This window comes from Melitaea cinxia, chromosome 7, assembly GCF_905220565.1.
Source record: "Melitaea cinxia chromosome 7, ilMelCinx1.1, whole genome shotgun sequence".
NCBI lineage: Eukaryota > Metazoa > Arthropoda > Insecta > Lepidoptera > Nymphalidae > Melitaea > Melitaea cinxia.
In genome coordinates, this window is record NC_059400.1 from 5517410 (window position 1) to 5538429 (window position 21020).

General features: G+C 31.7%; 1 protein-coding gene across 1 annotated transcript in view; it reads left to right on the plus strand.

Annotated features, from left to right (window-relative positions):
- The window catches only part of LOC123655124 (A disintegrin and metalloproteinase with thrombospondin motifs 3-like), an 86840-nt gene that overhangs the window by 29976 nt on the left and 35844 nt on the right, over positions 1 to 21020 (plus strand). The window contains 3 exon segments of the mRNA XM_045590959.1: positions 1742 to 1882; positions 6587 to 6706; positions 15885 to 16017. Of these exon segments, the coding sequence (XP_045446915.1) occupies positions 1742 to 1882; positions 6587 to 6706; positions 15885 to 16017 (394 nt within the window).

Sequence of the window (21020 nt, forward strand, 5' to 3'; positions counted from 1 at the left end):
TTCAATCATCAAATCCGAACACGTATAAAAAGGCACTGTGCGTGCCTCAAAACGAATCATGGCCTTAATTATATGGGAACCGATGTACGAACAAATTGTTATTCGTTTTTATTTTTTTATGCAACCTTAAACTTTTACAATTACGAAAAAATATTTTAAGTAGTGCCAGTAATATATTTTTCACAAAAACCTTTCCCTGTTTTTTTTTTTTTACTCTTATAAAAGGAAATATTTCGTTAATGTTTTAATCAAATTAATCATTTCAATGAATCTTTTAATCAAATAATTTATAATCGTTTCTTTAAAAATTGTAATATTAAAAAATTTAATATTAATTTTGTTTTGAGGAGGAAGAAAATTCACCATCCGTTATTTTAAGATTAGCTACAACAATAAATAATTAACGCGAGGCTTTTAATCCTACCTATTATGAATAGTTAATACTTTCTTTACAAAATTAAAATGAAATCTTCGACGAAGGAAATGGTTTAATTTCATTCTTGATCCTGCTATTTAACGAATTTCTCACAAATCATATAATATAAATAACGTTTTTTCAGTTCCTACTATTAGTTCTTCGCTTGTTAGTTCACATTCTACTGTATCTATTTATATCTTGTTCAATATTTAACTCGTTAAAAAATGCTTACCTACCTATTAAAATACATCAATTTAGTTCAAAAACATCTTTTGTGTCTGTTGTCATGAGACTTAATATTCCTGTTAATACCTACAGTTCTTTCAAATATTTAATTCATTCATTAAAGCTATTTTTTTTCTGTTGGTCTGAGTAGGAATTAACTTTAAACTTTTTTATATCCCTATTTTTAAATGACTGATGGTGACAAGGTTCCGTTAGCGTTGGTTTTGATTTCTAGGTGTTCTGAGTGTTGTTAATGAAACTCGCAGAACATGTTTTGTCGCTCTCCGATGTCATTATAGACACATGATAATGGTTGTCATGACATCATCATGTCAATTCTATTATTAAGGTTCTATTACACATGAAAATGATATTACATATGAAAAAAAAATATAATTTAAGACTGGTCTGTTGACGCAGGTGACAGTGACCTCGTTATGCGCTTATGTTAATATCATTATTAAAACAAATGCATACGAAAAATGCGTCTGTATATTGAATATCATTAAATCTATGAAATCAAGTAAGAGTTTTAATTTTATATTTCTGAAATCTATAAAGAATAATAATAAATGAAATACGCTATATTTTGTACAAATATCAGTGTCAATGTATTACAATTTGTATTCAATTTCAAAATATCATGTCGCTGACGACATTATTACCTTAATTTGTAGCTGCGTCGTTTTCGTATATTGTCATTAATCTTGTTGTCTTTTTTTTGTAAGGATCAGTTTATTATTAGGTTATACACGTGTTATACGAAACAAAAATAAACGAACATTCTCTACATTTTTAGGTATTTACGTTAATTGTGCTTGAAAACATGTTGTTCAAAATTTGGAGCCGGCTGTCGGAGGAAGTACCTGAACCAAATAGTTAAATAATGATGCTCTCAGTGATGCACTCCTTTGGTGAGTTAGGTAGCCAGAGATCCTGGGGTGAGTCGGCTATGAACTTGCAATGCCTGGTGTGGTAGGTATCCATAGGCTAGATACCTGCCTACGGTCAGGCAGACTACGCTTTTTTGTCACCCTAATGGTATAAAAAACCTATAGTGAGAAAAATAGGTACTTTAAAACATTACTTTTTGTCCAGGTTGGGTTTGACCCATGATGGTGACGAGCAATGCGGGGCTGATGGAGCCCGAGGGTCGGTGATGGCGCCAACTGTTCTTGCTACACTACATAACTATGCCTGGTCTTCGTGCTCCAAGCAACAATTCCATGACAAATCAAAGTAAGTTTTATTTGTATTAATAATAATAAAACGTTTATTATGAACAAGTCAGTCAGTCAGATGGACACGACGTCCATAAAATTAAGTAGTAGGGTATTTAAAATTCAGCATAAAACAAGTCAACAGAAATAACATAATTAAAACATTGTAATACAAGAAAGCGACGACAGAGTATAAAGAAATTAATAAACAGATTAAAAAAATCGTGTAATGTCAATATTACTCCATATTATTAAAAATAATAACGGAAACCTTTTGAACCGAAAAGCTATTATTAATTATGGAGTGATGAGATTTGAGCATGAGGACAGAGCTTCTCGATCTAAATTTCAAAATTTTAAATGATCTTGGTCAGTAAAAGTATTAATGTAAGAACTCCATACATTTACGAAATGTATTCAGATGAAGATCAGATGAAATTTGCGAAATCATACTTATATTATATATGATAGAATTTGATACACTTTTGTACGTAACCTAAAGATATTACTAGATTGTTGACATTTTGTCATGTGGTATTTGATGTTTAAAAAAGAATTATTTTTAATATTGATTTTAGGTAATTATATTGGGAATTGCTGTAGACGAATCAAATAAAATCGTTTTGGTTGTATTGTTTGTAACTAAAATGAAATCAAAAAGTAAAAAATAGTTTCCCGACATTTTAATTTGTTTTTCTATCCACCAAAATGGACGAATCCAACGAAGAATACATTTTAAAGTTTTCCTTTAAATATCTAATTGTATTGGCTCGCAAACGAAAAAAACTGACTTCAATTACATCGACAAATAATACAAAGGAAGTAGACAAAAAAAGTAAATATGCGCTATCAAAGGTTACTCAAAAAGTAGTCATCAGATCTCGATCAAATTTAAATGGGACCACAAGACAAGCATCCACTTTCGATTAAAATAAGAATCATCAATCATTCATCATCATCATTACAGCCTATACAGTCCACTGCTGGACATAGGCCTCCACAAGTTTACGCTAAAAATAACGTGAACTCATGTGTTTTGCCCATAGTCACCACGCTGGGCAGGCGGGTTGGTGACCGCAGTACTGGCTTTGTCGCACCGAAGACGCTGCTGCCCGTCTTCGGCCTGTGTATTTCAAAGCCAACAGTTGGATGGTTATCCCGCCATCGGTCGGCTTCTTAAGTTCCAAGGTGGTTGTGGAACCTTGTTATCCCTTAGTCGCCTCTTACGACACCCACGGGAAGAGAGGGGGTGGCTAAATTCTTTAGTGCCGTAGCCACACAGCACAGAATCATCAAGATTATTTATAAAGAATATACTGCTACCCTAGTGGATAATACAGCTCTCTACGTTATAGTAGATGCATCCTTGAATCGATTCTTGGCGTTGGCGTGGCGTGGCGTTGCACCGTCTGATGAATACGTGTAATTAAAGATTACTCAAAAAGTGCTCATTATATCTCGATCATATTTAAATGAAACCACGTGACAAGTACAGTAAAAAGTTATGAGGTGTAATACAAAAAACAGTCGAGTAAATACGTGTTATCAAAGATTACTCAAAAAGTAGTAATCAGATCTTGATCAAATTTAAATAAAACTACATGACAAACTATAGCTTTCGATTGAAGTAAGAACATCAAAATTGATAAACCCAATGAAAAATTATGCGGTGTAATACAACGTAAGTCGACGGAAAAATAGTCAAGTAAATACGCATTATTAGATATAACGCTAAAAGTACTTCATCACAGCATCATCGTCACAGCAGCCTTTCGCAGTCAATTACTGGACATAGGCCTCCACAAGTTCACGCCAAAAATGGCGTGAACTCACGTGTTTTGCCCATAGTCACCACGCTGAGCAGGCGGATTGACGACCGCAGGGCTGGATTTGTCGCACTGAAAATGCTGCTGCCCGTCTTCGGCCTGTATATTTCAAAGCCAGCACTTGGATGGTTATCCCGCCATCGGTCGACTGCGACGTAGTAGTGGAACCGACTTCCAAGGTAGTAGTGGAACTGTATTATCCCTTAGTCGCATCTTACGACACCCACGGGAAGAGAGGGGGTGGCTATATTCTTTGACGCTGTAACCACGCAGCATAACTAACTAAAAGTACTCAACTAAACGTACTAAACTAAAAGTACTTGTCAGATCTTAATTAAATTTAAATGGGACCACATGACACAAAACGCCTTTCAATTAAAATAAAAATCATCGAAATCGGTCCACCCACTCAAAATTTTTGATGTATCAGACATAAAAAATACGATCGAATTGAGAACGAAGAAGACGAACGAGAAGAAAGAACTTTTAATGTCAAAAATGCATTTCGCTCCGATCACTCAATTACGGATAAACGTGATATTAATGAAATAATGGAGCTAGATCGAAATTAAAAAAATAAAAATAAAAAACAAATAAAACAAAATAAAAATAAAAATAAAAATAGCTGCAGGTCTGAGAATTGACCATATAACAGTTTTAATTCATTTGAAAAAGGCTGGCTATACAAAAAACCTCGGTGCCACACAAACTCACTGAAAGAAACCTAATGGACCGTGTACTCATTTGCAATTCTCCCTTAAGACGTTTTAGTATCAAACCATTTTTGAAGAGATTGATCACTGGTGACGAAAAGTGGATTACCTACAATAAGAATGTACGAAAGAGTTGGTAGTCAATGGTCGGTCAAGCTGCACAGACTGTTGCGAAACCCGGGTCGACACGCAATAAGGTTATATTGAGCATATGGTGGGATTTGAAGGTTTATTATTTATACTTTTGTTAAGGCAAAAAATTGAGAATAAGTGGCCAAAATTTATCAATAGAAAAGGTGTGGTCTTTCATTTTTTAATGATTTCTTTTCATTAATGAGAAGTCCCAAAATTTCTACAGAAATCCTGTCACTACCTAATAATAATAATAATAATAATAATAATAATAATTTATTTATTCACTCCTTTTAACAAAACAATTTACAGTACGTTAAGTATTCACATTTTAAACAGAAACATATACAAGTTAACGTTGGCAGCCGTAATAGTATAAACTGTGATACAGCTGCCTGCGTCTTCCACTGTGGCATCTCACCATGGTGTGGTATCTAATAGATGGCGGCAAGTTATCAAAAAAAGTAGTATATAAATATAAATATATTATAATTAATATATTATAATTAATATAAATAATTTTGTAAAATATTATCTTGAATTTCTATACAAAATACGAAGAAACTATTCCGTCTTTATGTTTCATTAACTATTATACAATCTCTTGCGATCTTAAGCTTTTTGAGAGGATTAAGTTGAGTTTACGATATCAAGTGATTTTATTTTCGGGTCACGGATCTGCAGATCTCTCTGCAGATCTATAACAAAGAAATTATATATAAATCTGAAGATGTATCAAATAAAGAAAGAATGATAAAAATAGAAATGTAGCTGCATATAGTATCAACCAGAACTTAAAACAATTGCAATTCTGGCAATGCTCTTAAAAGTAGTTACAATATTCTCAGGATGATTGTGGATCTTTCTTCAATTAAAGTTATTCTAGTAATGAATTCGTAATTCCACAATCAGACAAATGGCAGTAGGGATCGAAGCCATTATCGTAAATTGATTGTAGATTGAGATTGTGAATTGTGTGCTCAACCGATGTCAGGATTAAAAGATTATTTCTTTTCGATAATAAATAGACCACATTTTTTTTACAAAGTACTTAAAGACTTTTTTTATTTTTAACTAGCTGACCAGAAGAACCATCATTTTTTGTGAATATTTCACTTATTTTAAATTTTCTTTTGTAATATTTTTAAAATAATTATATAATTTATTTGAATCTATGAATATTATTAATCTATATTCTATTGAATATGATAAGATTCTACCCCTTTCTTTCTCGCGAGATAAGAAACCTTTGTACTATACTGCAGAGATAATTATGACCGAATAAACTAAAATTGAATCATTTTATACACTTACAAACGTATGTCATTACGTATATATTTATATTTACGTATATACATATACAACAAAAAATATACCAATGAGTCGAAAGCTATACTGGTGATTAAATATCATACACTTAAATAAATTGTTATCTGATAAAATACCTGTACCTTAAAAAATTTATAGCTATTTCATAAAAAGAAAAATAAAAGTAAATTAAATTTATGGCATAATAAAACTTCACTGTTAATAAACCGTGGTAATAAAACGTCATATCAGAATTAAATTATTGAAATCTTGAAAATTACAACATTAATCAATTAATGAAAGCAATAAATAAATCTTCAATGACACGGTGTACCTGATTGGTAACGAATTTGTTGTAGAGCTTATAATATTATGACTAACGCAGTTATTTTTATTTACGTGTGTAATGTTTTATCTTACTACAATTATATTTTTGTCCATTATTTTAATTACACATTATAAATAAATACGATAACTATCAAATATAGTAGAAAAGATAAGTAACGCTGGCTTTTGTGCAGGACATGACTTAAAATATGTATTGATATTTTTCTTAAAGACAACGATTGTATTTCTTGTCGGTCATAGATACGTGAAATCATAAATACGAACAAGAATATTAGGTGATGTGTAACACAGTATGTTAATGACCTAATACAAAAAAAATGATTTCTTAATAAAAAGGAGTAGGTACATTTAAGTTTGTAATATTATTGGGAAAATATAATAAAAGTTATTCCATAGGAAATGGTGGTGTCTTCACGAGCGCAGTCGCGATGAGGGCGTCGAGCTCGGGGGCGCTAAGGAGCTCTCGAATTACGTGTTCACTATGGACGAGCAGTGTCGCACCGAGTTCGGGGAAGGGTAAGATATATCGATGTAACACAACACTAGAACCCGATATTGACAAGAAACGCCGGTTAATTTGAAAATCACATGTTATTATAGGTTATTATACTAACGATAGAACTCAAAACACTTTATTTATAATAAGAACATATAATACACATAACTTTATAAAATTATCCTGACCCATCGAACTTCGTATTGCCATTACGAAGATTAGAATATTTTCTTGACAATAAGAATTACGCAAATTGGTGCAGTGGTTCGGCAGTCACGCACGTAACAATACATTTTGGTGGTTCGTTTTTCTTTAATGACAAAATGTCATGAACGTAAATTAAAAAATAGTAATTACTTTTTACGCTGGTTTATAACATAAAGTCGATACGGTCAGAAGTCGTAACCTTTGTTTCCAAATATAAACAATGAGTTATTAAAATCTCGGTTGAGTCGAAAGTATTGTTACACGTAACAATACTTTCGCCTGTATTCCATTTCATAAAATATATTAATATTTGTTATGAATAGTACTTGAATATAAATTGACTTTAAATTAAAATTGAATTTATTAGATACACCAAAACAGATTACTTCATAAAAATATGACTTGTTTTTAACTACGTCTAAATAAGGAAGGTTTTTCTTTTTGCTCACCTGTAGTTAGCTTGTTAGCTTGTTTTACTTACCTGTTACCTGTAGTTAGCTTGTTTTGCTTACCTGTAACCTAAAGTACTACATATTCTGCTCGTGATATTTAACTTTTATACACAGTTGTACATAACTAAATAAAAGACAAAAAATAAATATTAAGTTTGTAGCCTTTGCCAAGATTTTTGTGTCTGTGATATGTAAACAGTAAGCAGATGACATTTTCAAAAACAGACTGTTCACTCTCTACATAATATTTTTATTATGATATGTATATTTTAGTTACCGGTGACACTAAATACTGCTGTGTGGTTACGGCAGTAAGAATATAGCCACCCCCTATCTTCCCGTGGGTGTCGTAAGAGGCGACTAAGGGATAACACAGTTCCAATACCACCTTGGAACTTAAAAAGCCGACCGATGGCGGGCTAACCATCCAACTGCTGGCTTTGAAAATTTGAAATACACAGGCCGAAGACGGGCAGCAGCGTCTTCGGTGCGACAAAGCCAGCCCTGCGGTCCACCAACCAACCCGCCTACCCAGCGTGGTGACTATGAGCAAAACACATTCACGCCATTTTGGCGCGAACTTGTGGAGGCCTATGTCCAGCACTGGACTGTATTAGGTTGAAGTGAGTGACACTAAATACACGTTAAAAAATAAGACCGCGTTTTAAAATAAGCACTTCATATTTGTGGTTTAATTTAACATTAAATGAATAAGCATTAAAACATTACGAGGAAAATAATAAAAATTTCCAATAATGTGCAAGTATGTCTCATACTCAAATAATCAAAAGAACGTGACAAAAATAGCAAATGAAGCATAAGAAAAAGAAAACTTACATACACAGACTAGCTATTCCTATTCTCTATTCTATACGTAGCGAAAAGCGAGAAACGCCTACAAAAAAAAGTATATCGGAAGTTCACCTTCTTACTGTGTTCTTTAAAATAATGGGCTCTACATGTTGATGTAACAACGTTCCACTCGAAAAAAAGTCCTCGCCCTTTTTAAATTCATCTTTGTTTGAATAGAAAAATTTGATAGGCTCGTTCCGTATGATATCAGAGCGCGTAAACACGGTTACAATTTACAACAAAAAAAAAACATTCTAACAATTTAAAAAGGAATGAATTTGAAGAAAAAATTCAACGACTAGGATTTTTTCACGTGGAACGTAATCTATATCACCTACAAACAACATTTGAAGAAACTCAGGAGTCGAACACCTTGTATATTTTACAACTTCAGTGCTTTACGCATTTTTATAATGAACAATAAACGTGGACGGCAAACTTCGTTTAGTTGACACAAAGAGTTCCATTTGTATGATATTCGGTTTTTTAATTTTTTTTATTAATAATTTTATTAATTCAATTGCTCACTGTATTTCTTCTCACGGTAGTCACGGTAGACATGTATGCAGAATATATTCAAATTTATCGCCATTTCATGCCTGAGGATATTGTGAGTGCAATCAACATAATCAATATGGACCTTAAACTTTTTTTTCATTGGAGCAACCTATATGAACTTAGTATCAACCCTGGTATACTGACTACTTAAAATTACTGAACGTGCAAGATATTAAAACGCCTCACACTCAACGACAACCCAATGTTGGATTATAGAATAAAATATGCAAATAGCACCCATATTTCATGACTTTCCTGTCCCTAATCGCTCTTATATCAAATTACCTAATTTGGCAAAAAAGTTATTAAATTAATCTAACGTAGGTACTTGTCATTCAAATCCAGACTAAATCGATTCCGGCTGATAGTCAATTCAGCACATCTTTTATTAATGAAATCACAAGGCCCGAGCCGGTCGGAGTCAGTGAGAGATTTTAAAGAAAAAATTATTTTCAATCTGATTCTCGTTATGGCAATAAGCATATTTGACATACCGAAAATTCGTTCCCTCTCGAGAAAATTATGCTTTTATTTCTTTAATTTATTAGAGAAAGACGTAGCCTTTTGAATTTAGTTATGTTACTTTCATTAATTTTTTTTAACCGACTTCCAAAAAAGGAGGAGGTTCTCAATTCGACTGTTTTTTTTTTTTTTTTTTTTTTTTTTTTTTATGTATGTTACATCAGAACTTTTGCTCGTGTGGACCGATTTCGACAAATTTTGTTTTAATCGATAGGTGGTGTGTGCCAATTGGTCCCATTTAAATTTATTTGAGATCTAACTACTACTTTTCGAGTTATATCTAATAATGTCTTTTTACTTGACGCTTTTTTCGTCGACCTACGTTGTATTATACCGCATAACTTTCTACTGGATGTACCGATTTTGATAATTCTTTTTTTCTTGAAAAGGGGATATCCCTAGTTTGGTACCGTGAAAAGAAAACTAGGATCTGATGATGGGATCCCAGAGGAATCGAGGGAAACTCTCGAAAATCCGTAATAACTTTTTACTGGGTGCACCGATTTTGATAATTTTTAATTTAATCGAAAGCTGATATTTATCATGTGGTCACATATAAATTTTATTGAGGTCTGATAACTACTTTTTGAGTAATCTTTAATAACGCGTAGTTGCTTGACTATTTTTTCGTCGATCTACGTTGTATTACTGGTCGATGTAATTGAAGTCGGTTTTTTTTTTCGTTTGCGAGCAAACACAATTATTCGTTTTACTAAGAATAATCCAATGAATTTAGTTTTTCATTAAGGACCGACCGATATTTCGGTCTTGGTTTTTGGCTATTTTTTTTTTTTTGAAACTCTTTGTTTGTGGAATGTCTTGCTTGTTAAGAACTTAGCCGCCACCGGCTTAACACAAAAAGTATATATTATCTGAATAATATTGGAAACACAAATACTTTAATATCAAAGTGAGTGCTATTTTTGAAAAGCTTAAAAATATTATTATATAATTATTTATATATTCGTAACTTTAGAATATAAAGAAAACTAGGATAATTTTATGTTCATGTTTGGGATAATCTATTTAATTCGTCACGTAAAGGAAATTCACCGTTTGGGACGCCCTCGCTATGTCACGCTAAGTCACAATTTCAGAAACCCAGGGGGGGCACAACGCTAGGTCCTCCCCATGTAAATAATTATTTGTTTAAAAATAGCATACTTACGAAACAAAATGTTTTCTTCGGTTGTAGCTCTTGTCTCGCACACATGCTTACTATACCTATACAGGCATGATATACACACTATCACGACAAAGTAATTTCAAGTGTCTATGAATTCTTGTCAATCCTTGTCATCAAAAGATGTGCTTTTGAGAAATACCTTCATTTATATATAGATCTTATATAGAAGTTTTACTTGTTATTTTATTGTACGGTTTAGTAAATAAATAGTCATAATCAGTATTTAAATTTATGAATGTTAATAGCTTTTCAGACAGCAAGATTAGAAGATGGTATAGCTAATGTCGAACAATGCAAAATAATGTTACAAATTCATTATTACACCGTTAATACAATAATTCGAAATGAAAAATAACTTTAATCGAATTTCACGCTTTTTGTTAAATGTTTAAACCGATAAAGGTATCAACAGGTACGTTTTCCGGCAGTGTTTTATTCAAATTAATTTAAAAGAGTGCTTGAACAAAGCATCTACAACGCATCGAAATATGCATGAATATTACAGCTTATAACGATTTTTCCAATGGTCGGTTTACTCAAAACCAATCAGAATGGCTTGACTAATGGAGCAATGACCTGAAGCGCGAATGAATTTCCCATTCAATAAATACTTCCATTTAATCTATTTTAGTGAAATTCAAACAACACCTATATGAACAAAAAAATAATTTTTTTACATAGCTCTCACTGAATGTATTAGTCGCATTAATAAGTGTAATTAATCGCCTATAAAAATCAGATTGCATAAATTCTAAACTTTTAAATCTCTTTGTATTGTCACTGTATTTCTTCTCACGGTAGTCACGGTAGACATGTGTGCAGACGATATTCAAACCTATATACATATGAATTTAGTAAAAAGCGGTTATTTTAATATTAGAAACAAACACTTCAATTTTATTTATTTGTATAGATATTACTTAATAAATAATAAGGCAGAAATAGACTTGTATTTATGAAAATATTAATCTCTTTCTAAGACGAAATAGGTTATGAATTATATTTATTTTGTAGAAATGTTTTGGATTTACGATCGAATAGGTATAGTATAATTGTGTTTGCAGGCAAACGAAGAAAAACCGACTTTAATACAACCTAGGTAGACGAAAAAATAGTCAAGTAAATACGCATTATCAAAGATTACTCCAAAAGTTGTTATCAGATCTCGATAAAATTTAAATGTAACCACATGATAATCATCATGTACATTTAAACATTTAAACACATCACATCGGCTTTCGATTAAATTAAAAATCATTAAAATCGAGAGAGTTTTCGAGAGTTTCCCTCGATTTCTCTGGGATTCCATCATCAGATCCATGTTTCCTTATTATGGTACCAAACTAAAGATATCTCCTTTCCAACAAAAAAAGAATTATCAAAATCGGTTCATAAACGACGGAGTTATCCCCGAACATACATACATAATATATATATATATATACGTTCGAATTGAGATATCTCCTCCTTTTTTTTGAAGTCGGTTAAAAAGAGTCATTTACCGTCTTAAAATAATAAAAAACTTTAGTCAATGGTATAAAACATAATTTATATGGTAGTCAAAACATTTTTTTTTATATTAAAGCATACAAAACGATGGACCGAAAAAACAAACTCAATATGAACTTAATTCGCTGCCATACTGAACATGTTATAATAAATATGCAACACAACGATATCTGTCAGATGTTTCTAATGACAGAAACAAGGATCGATCGAAAGTGTCTTATATCTTAAAGTTCATGAATCGAAGGCGATAAGGACCAGACTGTAATAAATCTGTACTCTACTGAATTTTTGATTTATTGAACTTTTGAGTGATTGTTTGTAGGAAGTGAGTTCTTTATGTCTTAGTATATTTAAATTTTATCGTACTAGTGGTCACTCAGAGGTCGAAGAAATTCGACCATAATTAAAAATTTGAATTAAAGAAAACCAAAAAATTATGAAAATATACAACCTTTTTAAACGGTTTTTTATTATTAAACGGTTTTATTTAGCTCACCCCGTTTGTTTTATTTTTTATTTATTTATTATTTATTCTTGGGTCAAATTTAGTAATTCAAATTTCACCCTCTTTCTGTCAACTGATTAATCTGAAATTTTGTATACACTTTGGATTTTGGTGACAATACAATTATGTTTATTCATTATCATTATAAATTCAAGATGGCCGCCGCTACAAAATGTTGGATAATTTATGTTTTATTAATCCCATCAATATGGGTATCAAATGAAAGGGCTCAACAAGCAGAATACAATATACTATAAAAAATTGAAATCCAAGATGGCGGCCGCTACAAAATGGCGGATAACGTAGGTTTTATCAATCCCATCAATATGGGTATCAAATGAAAGGGCTCAACAAGCAGAATACAATATACTATAAAAAATTGAAATACAAGATGGCGGCCGCTACAAAATGGCGGATAACGTAGGTTTTATCGATCCCATCAATATGGGTATCAAATGAAAGTGCTCAACCAGTATAATCAATGTACTATATAAAATTAAAATCCAAGATGGCGGCCTCTACAAAATGGCGGATAACTTAGGTTTTATCAATCCCATCAACATGGGTATCAAATGAAAGGTCTCAACAAGTAGAATACAATTTACTATGCAAAATTTAAATCTAAGCTGGCCGCCGCTACCAAATGTCTGATAACAATTTTTTATCAATCCCACCAATATGGGTATCAAATAAAAGGGTTTGACAAGAAGAATACAGTGCACTATACAACCTCAATATTTAAGATGGGCCTTGCAATAATGAAGCACTAAATGAATTAAACAGAATGCAAAATAAAAACTAAAAACTAGAAAATAAAAATAGGTAAAAAAACTTTTTAAGTTAAACGGTTTTATGTTAAACATACATTGCAATGTTTAAGATAAATGTACTAAAAACCAAAAAATAATAAAATAGATACAGTCGTGGGAATTATAAACATATGCATAGACTAGACTAAAATAAAACCGTGGGGCACGTCAATTGTCTACAAATTATCGACTTAATGTGCGATAGAAGAATCGTTTAATTCGTCGTTAAAATAGGCAGTTGGCCCGCAGACGGTGAGGAAATTACTTACTATTTTCTTGCTCATGGAAATTCCAATAGTTATACACTCCATGTAAATAAAAGAGATGTTTCAACTAGTTTATCGTTGGACATTCACACTGCTGGCTGGCGAGGAATCGTTTCACTGCTCGTAGTTTGTCTTTAATCGACAAAACATATGATAAAAGTACTACTCGCTCACCACTATGAAACCCTAAAACTCGCTTATAATCGAGCTTGCTAGCTTGTTTCCACATTCTAGCCCTACTTATCACACGTCCATCGTTGTCGGTTGAACAACTGCCTAATTATAGTGTAACATTACAAAACAAACATTTTAATCAACGATTGTAGACAATTGACGTGCCCCACGGTTTTATTTTAGTCTAGTCTATGCATATGTTTTTAATTCCCACGACTGTATCTATTTTATTATTTTTTGGTTTTTAGTACATTTATCTTAAACATTGCAATGTATGTTTAACATAAAACCGTTTAACTTAAAAAGTTTTTTTACCTATTTTTTTAAATTTTTCAATTTGACTACAGAAATCAACAAAAGAGTATACGTTTGTCAAAAAGATGATAGTTTGTGTAATGTTTTTTTTTTTTATTGATTTAATATATTTTTATGCATAATTTAAAAAAAAATATTGGCATTCTGCACTCCTCTATATTTCATACTCCTCCGTCCGAGCAATTTTCGAAAAAAGGGTACAAAGTTTTTGCTTCACGTATTAATATATAGATTTTTATTCGTATTTGACGTTTATTTACATTATTGATGGTGCATTGGTGCAGTGGTCATTTTATCTATGGGATATGCTAGCAATAGCTGAAATAGCTATAATTGTCTTCGTATGGGCTTTTGACCCCCACCATAGGATGCACTTTCTGTCTCCAGGTGTAGTCAGTATAAAGCATTTATTTGTTTTATTTTATTTACATACCATTTATTCTATAACTGCAATGCAAAGATAAAAAGCTCAAAACTTTGAAGCGCTTTTGTTGCGCGGTGCTAATACAATTATATGATATGACGTCGTACTACAATGTGCACGACGGTGACGGTTTGACGTGATTCAATTAACAGTGACGCGTCTCGTTTCTGTAGGTCGATAATTCTCGAAAAGTTGTACTGTTTGTATATTTTCTGCTTTTTTATACTTTACGATTTCTAAATGAAATATTTTAATAATTTTTACACGTCAAGAAACATCGCGGTATCACATTACACACTCTGTCGCCGAGCGCTCAATATCCGTACCGAATTACCGATATCTTATACGTGTATGAAGTACATGTAAATATAAAGTTAAGTACACACCCACACACAAGTATTCTAAAACTGCTCTACAAATTTTAAGAGCTTTTTTGTTTATATTTGGTAGGAAGGGATCAAAAAAGGTTTTTCATACCACTTCGTAATAAGGGTGTCTATATCCTATTTTTTTTTATTTAAACTTCAGGCATTTGAGTCCAACGTCAGTCGGGTCAGATAGTACGATTTAAATTTAATAAAACCAATCTTAAGATGTAAGGATGAAAGGTTAACATTAAACCGTATTCAACACATTGTCGGGGTTTTTACCCACAATTAAGGTAACTCAATTTCTAGGTAACGCTACCTGTCGGGCATTCTCGTTTCTGTTGAAGACATTGGCAATTTTGAGAACAAAGGGTCTGTTAATTTACTAACTTTGGCTACGCTGAATTTATATTCAATTACGCATTTTATTGATATTGAGAATTTACTGAAGTTTTATGTTTTTCAAGCTGTAACATTATCTTTGTAAAGTTTTTATTTTGCTTGCAGTCCGCGAGTAAGTTCTTTTGTTGGTAAATTATATAGTATAAAAGTAATGTTATGTTTATTAATGTTGTAAAATTCTTCTGTAACGTTGTCTTTACTGTGGATTTGTTGGTATAGATGTCATAGATTTTCATATTGATTCCGACAGCAGCGCTGCCTACTGAAACCAATTGTTTTTTCAAACCATCAATGAACCCATTAAAGTACGCACATGAAATTTCAACTAAATCGGCCCAAGTACTTTGGAGAAGCTAGAATACACGCATCGAAAAATTATATATGTTATTTTATATGTATATTATATTAATGACAACCACTCTGGTGTAGTGGTACGTGCGCTATGAATGCAACCAAACACCGACTATAGCGTTTAGCGTTCAATTCCCACTCGGAATAGATATTTGTAAATGTACAATTTCTTTAAAAATTCTTTCAAGTTTCTCGTCGTCTTTATCGTTAATTATCGTAGGCAATCATCACTCATAGTAGGCAATATATTTGCCAACAAGATTAATAAATATTATGTGATATAAATTTACTCCGCCAGGTTCTCGGTGTGCAAATCGGTGAAGGTGAGATCTGCTTGTGCGCGGCTGTGGTGCGCACACCGCTCCATGCCGCACGTGTGTCGCTCCAAGCGCGCTCCGCCCTTGGAAGGAACACCATGTGGCGTGAATCAGGTGAGCAGAACCACCCCCACGAAATTTGATTGAAATTTTGATTTTGATCCCATTGAAAGCAGTAACATTGAGCTGTTCTCTTATGTAAGGTAGTGGTAGGTGCTCCATATTTTAGCAGGACATATCCGGTTGTGTCCTATCTCTAAAATTACCTTAAAAGCCTTAAGTCTAGTTCCTAAATTCAAAAACTGAATGGTAATTGTCACGATTTGTTAAATTTAGAACATGTCTTGTTTTAATTTGAACAATTTGTAACCGAAAGCGTTTTTTGAATAAGTGTTGTCAATGAGGAAATAAAAAGTGTAACACCGTAAAAAGTGTTACAGTTAAATAATGTACGTGTAGAAGTTCATATTATGTAATGAGCTTACTTTCTTAGTTATTAACTCCCTAATAACATTATATACTACACTACTTATTAAAAAAAATTGAAAATTATTAAATATATGAGTATGAAAACTATTGGTTAATAACGAGCCCATTGGTGCTGTTGGAAGTTAATCTGCTTTTCGCTCCAGGTTTGTGGCTTCTATTGCTACCCCAAGACTGGGTGCCCCAAGGTTGGGTGGGTATTTATTTAAAAAATATAAATTAAACTAGCTGTGACAACACAACACACAAACAAAGTTAGAAACTATACCTCTTTATAATATTAGTATAGATTAGTATAGACTAAACACGAGCGGGGTCTAGAGACACAAAATTATCAAGTCTGATTAACATAACAACGGTGTTTATTTACTAAGTATTTTAAACTAAAAAAAAATATAATAAAAAAATATAATTATAATAAAGTTCATTTAGAGTAAACTAAGCGTTTATATTTTTATATAATACTAGCAGTGTCCGCGACTTCGTCCGCGTGGAATTTAGCAAAAAAGCTATTGCTCAGTTCGCAGAGTTACAAAATTAATAAATTTCTAAAATAAAAGTATCCTAAGTTACTCCTCACTACATCAGCTATCTGCCAGTGAATGTTCCGTCAAAATCGGTCCAGCCGTTTTAGAGACTAGCTGCAACAAACAGACAGACAGACAGACACACAAAAATTGTAAAAAAAAATGTTATTTTGGTATACGTGCCGCTTATACATCCATATAGATTTAGTAAAAAGTGGTTATTTTAATATTACAAACAGACACTCACATTACACATAAGTTATTAAACAGAATTCTTTAGAAATATTTCATCAAATGTAATGCAGGCAATAGCTAGTACGAGTATGTAAAACATGTACGTAATTGCTAATAAAACTACGAAATTGAAGTCGTAAATATTTGAGTAACTCAAGAAGCCACCTCAATTTATAAACTAAGCTCCATTTCTTAAAAGAAATAGTAAAAATCTCGTAAAAGATCTTATTTCTTACTGTTGAACATAAAACTACTGACTGTAGAGCTCAAGTGAGGGATCAAACAAATTTCTTTCGTATTTTTAGGTTAGAAAAATTCTTGGTTGGTGGTTTAGCTGTCTAATATTGAAACTATGCCATTTATTTCGCCACAGGACACGCAAATAAAATAGGAAAACATTTTACCAGTCTATATTACTTTTTGAATTGTTAGCTACATACGAATACATATATTTTTATGTATTAGTCACGTTCAAAGCGCGTAGCACTGCCGCTCTAATTAGCAGTCTACACCTTACTGACCGATACTATATACATAAGCTGGGGGTTTTTATAACTATCATTATTGTTTATGTTTTTTAGTTTTTTATATTTTTGATCTAATATAAGTATAGTAAGAAGCTTATATAAATCAGAAGATATAACATGGTATCGAGTATGAATGCTTAGGATACTTTTTTAATATTCTTTTTTCTGTAATTAACGAGTATATCCGCCAACCTCTACTCATTTCATTCACATAAAAAGAGGCTTTATTGTAAGTACAATAAATACAAGTGTATTTAATGTAGTATATACATTTTCTATACAGAAATGACTTTATTAAATTTTACTATGTTTTGCCATTTTTTATTTCTAATATAAACAAATAATAAAATTTCGATTTAGACATTTTAATTTGATCACTAATATGCATAAAAATATATTTTATAGTTTGTAATCGTATCGGAATTTACTTTACGTATTTGATATTTATTGTTACGTGTTTAGAGCAAAACAAATCGGTCACACTTTTATACAAATTATATACGGTATACGGCTAAAATATTACGATAATTTTGTTTATTGATACATATCTGACGTTCAACTACTACAATGTACGTAATTTGTATGTGACTGGTACTTACGTAATATTCATTTATATTAAAGTAATAAAAACGCAGATAACTGAGCTGCACTAAACTGCTTTACTGCGATAAGCAAAGGTCTACTCTCTTATAGACAAAAAGAGTTAGTGGCTTAATCGACCACTCTGCTCCAATTTTAGCCTGTAAATTTTATGCCAGGTGTTTATAATAATACCCTTTTCTCTAGTTTTCCTTTACATTATACAGTTATTTACGATTGCTCTATTACAAAAAAAAAAATAGACGCCGACAACTTTGCGAGTGCTCCCACTTTATTTTTTATATTGTATTTATTTTAAAAGAAACTTATATCTGTATAACATTAAGAAATACAAATATGATGAAACGTTTCCACAAATAGGATTAGGGATTTTTCGATTTGACTAACATAATTATATACCAATCAAAATATTCGTTACGGGTATCGATACGTCGTGCGTTGAAGAAAATATAATAAGTAATATTAGTCAGAACTAAGACGTAGTTCATATTTCATAATAATTTGTTTAAGAAAAACATATTGTACATATCACTTGTACATATCACGGTGATTTGACTTAAATTGTTTAATCTTTGTACGTTATGTTTACGTATTAGAATTGCTAACATCCCTTTTGTTTCGTGGAACAAGTTTGAAACTCTTACAATAATTATAGATATTTTATTATTCTGCTCAGCGTGTGTTAATTTCACGAAATATTTCCATTTTCAAACACGAGGCAACAATATATTCTTCCGTGGATCTTGTAAAACTTGTATGAGTAACATTAGTCACAGTACAAACTTTGGTAATAATTCATAAATATTCTTTGTTTCTTACTAACTCTACAGGAATAGTAATTTAGTAATTTTTTATGTTTCTTGAAGTATAACTTCTTTATACACGCTTGACTTGAAGAGTAAGCTGGTAAATGCGAAACAAGATCGTTACGAAAAGTGTGATCGGGCAAGGTGAACGGAAGTTGAAAGAGAGATAGGTTAATGAAGATAGAGATTTACTTCAGTCGTGTGGTCTAATGCAACTCGTTTTTTACAAATATGTACGATTTTTCCAAATCGACGCATCTACTAAAAATCTAGAAACCATAAATATTCTCTTTCAACTGTTTTAATAAATAATTCATTAAGGTTTTTGCTAAAAATTTAGACAAGAATAAAATAAAGACCTTTTTCCCTACGCGAGAATTAAAAGTTAAAAATTATGCTTCGTATTATTCTAGTGCTACAGATATTTATAGCACTTTAATACACCACGTTTAATTGAAATCGAACAGTACCTTTTCAACTGAACTGTAAAAAGTATTCATCTAACTACATATCCATCCATCCGTACATACGGATATTCTTTTATATATTTTATTCATCAGTCATCATATAGTTTCATGTTTATAATATATCATAAGGATAGTCGACTCCAATACTTTTTAGGCCACTCAATAACTTTTTCCAATGTTATCCGATTTACGTCATTATTTTTATTGTTCAGAGAATATAGCATGTGATTTAGATAAAAATCATAAATAATAGGAATGTTGGATCAAATTTAATTATAATATTATAATTAAACCCGCCCCGGATTCGCACGGGTGCAATGTCGATACTAAATATAAAATAAAATAAATCTAATATAATATAAAATATATGCAAAAAAAAATGTGTTTATTTGCGACATCACATTAGAAATTCTAAAGCCATCAGTGTTCTTCTACTATATTATGCATGTATTATACATATAAACCATCCTCTGAAATTATTCTATTTACTAAAGAAAACCGCATTAAAATTCGTTGCGTAGTTTTAAAGACCTAAGCATACAGACAGTGGGAAGCCACTTTGTTTTATATTATGTAACTAGCCCGTGACTTCATCCACGTGGAATTTAACAGAAAAGTAATTTTTTATTTCGCAGAGTTATAAAATAAATAGATTTATAAAATAAAAGTTAAAAAGCTAGCCTAAGTTACTCCTTATTATATCAGCTATCTGCTAGTGAAAGACCCATCAAAATCTTACCAGCCGTTTCAGAGATTAGCCGGAACAAACAGACAGACAGATAGATAGACAAAAATTGCAAAAATGTTATGTTGGTACCTATATGCACCGTGTATACATTCATATGCATTTAGTAAAAAGCGGTTATTTTAATATAACAAACAGACACTCCAATTTTATTTATTTGTATAGATGATTATATACTCGTTTATTATTGAAATATAATATTATAGCTAATAACATAACATCACACATAATCCTGAAATTATAACAACAAATAAATTTGAACATTGCTAGTACCGCAGTGACCAATAACCGACAAGAACCAATAACCGACACTTTATTTTTTCATTCAATAAAATAGGGAAACCGATTTCTTAATATGGCAACACTGTACCATAGATAGCACACTTTTGATTGGCTCCCATTGACATTTTAGCCATATCCGCCTTTTTTGAAAATGTCGGTGTGACAACTGATTGCGATTGGAGTACCGGGGAAAATTACAACATTTCTTAGTGAAATCCTTAAGGAAGTGAGTAAGTACATTTTTGTGTTAATTATACTAATGTATATACACATTTGAATTTTATGTATTTCACGGGTTATTATAAGAACTACTCGTATAGCATCGATTACTGTTGTTACGAAAGTTTAAGGTTATTTTGATATTAGTAAAATGTTGGCGTCGATCACTGGTTTTCACAAACTGACTTTTCCAATAATCGACACGTGTCGATAGTAATTTTTAT